General features: G+C 41.7%; 1 protein-coding gene across 1 annotated transcript; it reads left to right on the plus strand.

The window, feature by feature from the left end:
* Window positions 1-2,950: 2,950 nt before the first annotated feature.
* On the plus strand, window positions 2,951-4,013 carry LOC117290098 (melanocortin receptor 4-like). Its single transcript, XM_033771351.1, is given in 2 exon segments — window positions 2,951-3,109; window positions 3,111-4,013. Coding segments are annotated over 2 exon segments (1,062 nt in total).
* Window positions 4,014-5,562: the final 1,549 nt, after the last annotated feature.

A 5,562-nucleotide genomic window follows, 5' to 3' on the forward strand; every position in this document is an offset into this window, starting at 1 on the left:
GAAGGATAAAGAATACTCAGATCCAGTGATTCTATTTAATAAGAAAGCGCATTGAGTACCTTGTTTGGTAGATACGTGCGCTATATAAGACTTTGATATAATACGATGATATCATTGGATAAACGACACAGTGACACTTATGAGCTTACCATAGATGCGCAACATTTACACTCCTCAAGTCCGCGATGGAATGTGACTGCGTAAGTCTACTGGGTGCGTTCGTTTAGCTTCCCTGGGTCGACCCCTGTGTGTGGTGGGTTTTTTTCCAGGACGAACGTGTGCAGATAATTACCCACGTTCGTCCTGGAAAAAGAAACCGCCACACAACGGGGTCGACCCAGGGAAGCTAAACGAACGCACCCTCTATGTGAACTGAAAGTATAGGTCAAAGGTGGATGTACACGCCGGCTGCAGGCCGGTCTCTCTCTAAGTGTTATTTGCATTTTTTTTTTAAGTTCTCGTTTGTACATCGTGACATCATTAATTTTTAATAAAGTTAATAATGACTGTGTTTCAACCGCCGAAAACACACAAAATTTATTTTCGTGACAAGAAAATCGTTTGCTTCTGTCCGCCATCGTAAAACCACTGTCCATCACCTTCCTAGGTTCGCAAAGTACGCCTCTTATTACGTTATTTAATATTAATGAAGTGTGACGCCCAGTGGGCGTGCGTACCACGAGGTTGAGGCCAAAGGCTTGTTTTTATGTAACCGTCATTTCGCCCTGAGATAAAGCCATATTGTTCATGCCTGCGTTTCTAGTGTGACATTGCGAACGCTACTTAAACGTTACCATGCCAACAAACGCTGTTATCGATCCGTCGGTAAAGAAAAGAAACACAGTTTCTTGCAATCCGACGACTCTTTTGTGTGTAGGGGCCTAATGGATTCCACTACGCGTCATCAACTGCCATGTTTGATGTATTTTACACACGTGTACCCGCTGCGCGCATCCTCGCTACCATGGACAGCGCGCCGTATCGATACCTCTCGTCACGAGCGAGCAAGGAATGCTGGGAAAAAATGGCGCGGTGAGATCGATCACCCCTAGGAACGAGGTTGCGCTGCGAGTGACTCTTGTGCACCTTTCACGTGTAAAATACATCAAACATGACCGCCACAATGACGCGGAGTGCAATCCATCTATAGCAGGTTTAAATGGATTGCATATAGCATCAACGACCACCCTGTTCGATGATAAACATTGGAAAGGTGCATGCTGCTTACTATATGGGTGCGTTCGATTGGCCTCCCTGGGTCGACCCCAGGAGTGCGTTTTGGCGACCCCAACCAAACGTCATAACCAATACGGTAACCGAGCTCACAACTCGGTTATCGTTCAGTCTGAACAGCAGAACCAACGACCAACAACCGAAACAGTTTTTGGTTGGGGTCGCCAAAACGCACTCCAGGGGCTTTTCTCAAACCTCGGCTTAGGCTCCGGCTCAGGCTCCGCGTGCCGGTACAATCAGCAATACGCACTGAAAATGCAGGTTAGAGGCCGAGCTGCGTACACACAGCACGCGGAGCCTAAGCCTGAGCCGGAGCCCAAGCCGTGGTTTGAGAAAGGCCCCAGTCACTCGCGTGAGCCCCTGACAACAATCGAACGATCACACTCGCCCTCTCGTGGTTAGGTCATGCACCTGGGACCAGCCCCAAGTGACCCGTTCCACAGAGCAGGGGACTTGGGGCTGACCCGGGTGAGCCCCTATTTGAACGTAGCAGGGGCAGACCGGGGTTGACCCGGAAAGCTAATAGAACGCACCCATTACTTGAACATCAGTGGTTATTTTATATTAATAATAATTATGAACCAGTTGAACATCGGTTTAATGTCCCTATAGCTCCGTTTGTATGGCACCAACACCATTGTTTCATAACCTCACATTTAACAGCCGTCGGATAGTCTGATTTGCATTACTTCTCCTTCTTCTTATGTTTTTTTCTTCTTCTCATTTTCTCCCCTTGCAATCATGAGTTTTCGATAATGGTTGAGTAGTCAAAGAGAGTGATCTCGCAACGATACACGTGCATCTACGTCGGGTTGAGGAACGCTTGCCGTACACATTCGCCTATCAGCCCCGGGGCAAATAATGTGTTGATTCCAAAACGCCTCACGAAACAAAACCATCTTCAGTAAATCCGGAACACATTTGGTGGTGTTTTTAAATAACACCAACGTTGCTGAAATGCATTAATGTATCTCCTTTTTAAGCAGAGGAGTTTTGTTGGTGTGCGTCCTGCATGTTTGACTTTACACATCGCTTTCTAATGCCCTGGGTGTGGTTGTTGGTCGTTAGTCTTCAACCATTGGTCATAACGGGGACATTGGTCTACATTAGTGCGGAAGGAATGTTTAACACGACTCGCTATAAAAACCAACACGAACCAGAATCGATTGTGAGAACTGATACAAACCTGGAACAAATAACTCGCTGAATCTCGCAAAGCCTCGTCTTGATATCACTTATGTGAGATTTACAAGTCCTGTGGATGAATATTTGCAAAATGAATGTTTCTTTGGATGTATTCTTTTGAGATCATTTAGATCTGTATTCAACCAACATAATGCGGAGCACGGCAATTTGACATTGACAAACCAACCCAAAGCCTTATCATTTCTCAAATCTATTACTTAGATGGATGGTCACATCTCTCTCTAGCTCTCCCTGTTGTGGGAAATGACTGCATCATATAAAACTGCTTTATTTGGTCGGAAACGGAAACCCAAGATCTCATGCCATAATACCGTCAAGTAGCATCGCTGATTATTTTCAAGTTTTGATTTGAAGACTTATTTATAGTCGTCATCGTCGATCAGCGGGTTTGTAAGACATAACAATTTTCATTCCTTTCTACCAAAATGATCATTACGCATTCATGTAGAAACATGCTGTGCAGATTCATCGATCGGAGGAACTAATATTGAGGCCGTCGTTTAATTTCAAAATGACGACTGATGTGACTTCAACGGATTCTCGATCGTCAAACCAAACCAATTTTGAGATTCCGCCTGACTTTATAATCGGCGTGATCTGTTTTTATTCTCCACTCATCATCGCGACCCTCCTCAGTAATTCTTTAGTCTTGCTGGCAGTTTACAGAGAAAAAAAACCTCCGGAAAAGAAGTAATGTTTTCATCGTGAGTTTATCTGTTGCGGATTTCTTGACGGGTCTCGTGGGTGTCCCAACAGCGATCGTCGGTAGGCTGATTCAGAACCACGTTACTTGCTTTACGGCAACCCGTATGGTGTTCTTCACAGCTGCATTTACATTCTCTGCAGTGTCTCTCTTTCAACTCCTCGCAATAACTGTAGAGAGATACCTTGCTATAGTTATTCCTTTAGTTTATCACAAGAATATGACCACACAACGCTATTTCTACATTATAACAACCGTTTGGATTTTAGGCATCGTGTTTGGAATTATTCCGAATATTGGATCGGGGAATCCGAATGAGTCAGTCTGCGTCATGGATTATAAAACATCCCATGCCGTCCGGATCTTCATGCTGATATTCGCAATCTTCATTCCTGTGGTTCTATCTGCAATGGGGTTGATGTACTTTCACATATTCCGGACTGCTAGATCTCAGGCGAACCGGATTGCTGCTCTAAGACGAGCTCTGTTCCGGAAGGATGACAACCAAACTGATGAGCAATCGGCCCAGATGAAAGCTACCACCACAACAGCAATCATCCTTGGCGGCTTTGCTGCATGTTGGATGCCAATGTCTCTGAAGTTCTTCATTGAGGCGTCTTTGGAGTTATACCCTTATGCTATCCTCCTCCTGCAGACGATCTTAGAATTTCCCGCGTACGCCAATTCAGTCATGAACCCTCTGATTTATTCATACCGTAGTGCCGAGTTCAGGACAGCATGTTGTAGAATGTTTGCCCCTCTGAAACTCTGTAAGAGAAATAAAGTGGAGCAAACACCTGTTCTTCCATTTAGTGCTTGTAGCGTGACTTTACAAGACAATTGTGTATCTGATGATGTAATAGTCAGTTAAACAATGATTAGTCAGAGTATTAAGAAAGTAAACGGGCGAGTTGACTTATAATGTATTGTTTATAACTGATGTACGATAGTTATTACAGTGAGGGGTTTAAAACCAACGTGACGCCCTACTAAAAAAAAAGGGAGGCGGTTCACAGAACAAAGGGTGAAATTCTACTGAAGTGAAGTACTCACAATTGGAAATGTCAGCTTTGACAAAAAAAGCCGAAATGCAACTTACCCATAAAGTTAGGCGTTTATCATGAACTTTATTTACAACGCTGAATATACATCAATGTATAGGACATCATTGTTATAATCAAGACTAACGTTTTATTAACCCATCACAGGCTTATCGCCACCATGATGAAATTCCCCCCTTTTTGTGGTTGCCCGCAATTTGCTTTATTTAACCAAAATCATAACAGTGCAAACTTTGAATGCCTCGTCTTATTCCCGTCCAATAGTGATGACGTGGTATAAATAAGAACAGACGCTTTCGAATCAGTATTCTGCAACATTTAATTCATCCTTACTATGCTCTACCTAAAATCAAGGCATGCGTTTGGTAATCACTCTTAAAATCAATGGCAATAAAGACTTTTGGTTAGACGCTAAGCAGCTTTCGATAGTATAAAGCATTTTGAGAATCATTTCACTTTTATCCCCCCAAAAAAATTTAATCCAAGAAAATGTTGCTGCCAGAGACTTTTCTCGGATTGTGTACTCCCATTACAAATTAGTCTTCCTGTATCGACTAACCGAACGGGATGGTCGGCCATATCCCCAAAACTTGCCAAATTTTTAAATGAAACTTTCACAAATTATAGTTTTATTGTTTTCCCATTTATGTAAAACGGTTCGATAAAGACAAAAGGTATATTTTGCCTTTTGTTGATTTATAGTTGCCTGGGAATCTCCGTTACATAGTTTTATATCAAATTAAGATCAACCTCAACGATATTAACTAAATTGATATAATATCAGCTATACTGGAGGAATACATTTAGATCAATACACATCCTTTTACTTTTTTCCCCTTAAAATTAATTAACCACTAATTTAAAATAAAAAAAATGTTTGTCCCATGTGGACATTGGGAATCAAACTAAGAATCGTGTGGAATTTACTGCAACTGTTTAATTAGCAGAACGATGTAATGTTTAAACAATCTGCTGTTTGTCTTTTGATTGTGTTTATTTTGAAATTATTTTGTGGTTCAAAATTCCATCGATTTTTAGAATCAATGTTGTCCAAGTATCATCGTTTGTAAAATGAAGGCTCTCAAACGTACACTCGTTTTAAAATTAGTTATGCTTATTAATAAAAATAATGTCAAAAGTGTGACAACGAACTTATCAACTTTCTCTTTAAAATCAACGAAAACAAAAAAGTTGTTGCAAACTGCTAGCCAACTAAAAGGGCCAAAAAGTATAAATGAAACAAAAAATATATTGTTTTAGCAAATTTCTCTTTGTAACCACTGCATCACCCAGCCGCCCAAAGTGATCGTGACGTGCGGTTTAGAACGAAAGCTCATTAATTTCTGCATTGCGACAAAC

This window comes from Asterias rubens, chromosome 5 (assembly GCF_902459465.1).
Source record: "Asterias rubens chromosome 5, eAstRub1.3, whole genome shotgun sequence".
In the NCBI taxonomy this organism is placed as follows: domain Eukaryota; kingdom Metazoa; phylum Echinodermata; class Asteroidea; order Forcipulatida; family Asteriidae; genus Asterias; species Asterias rubens.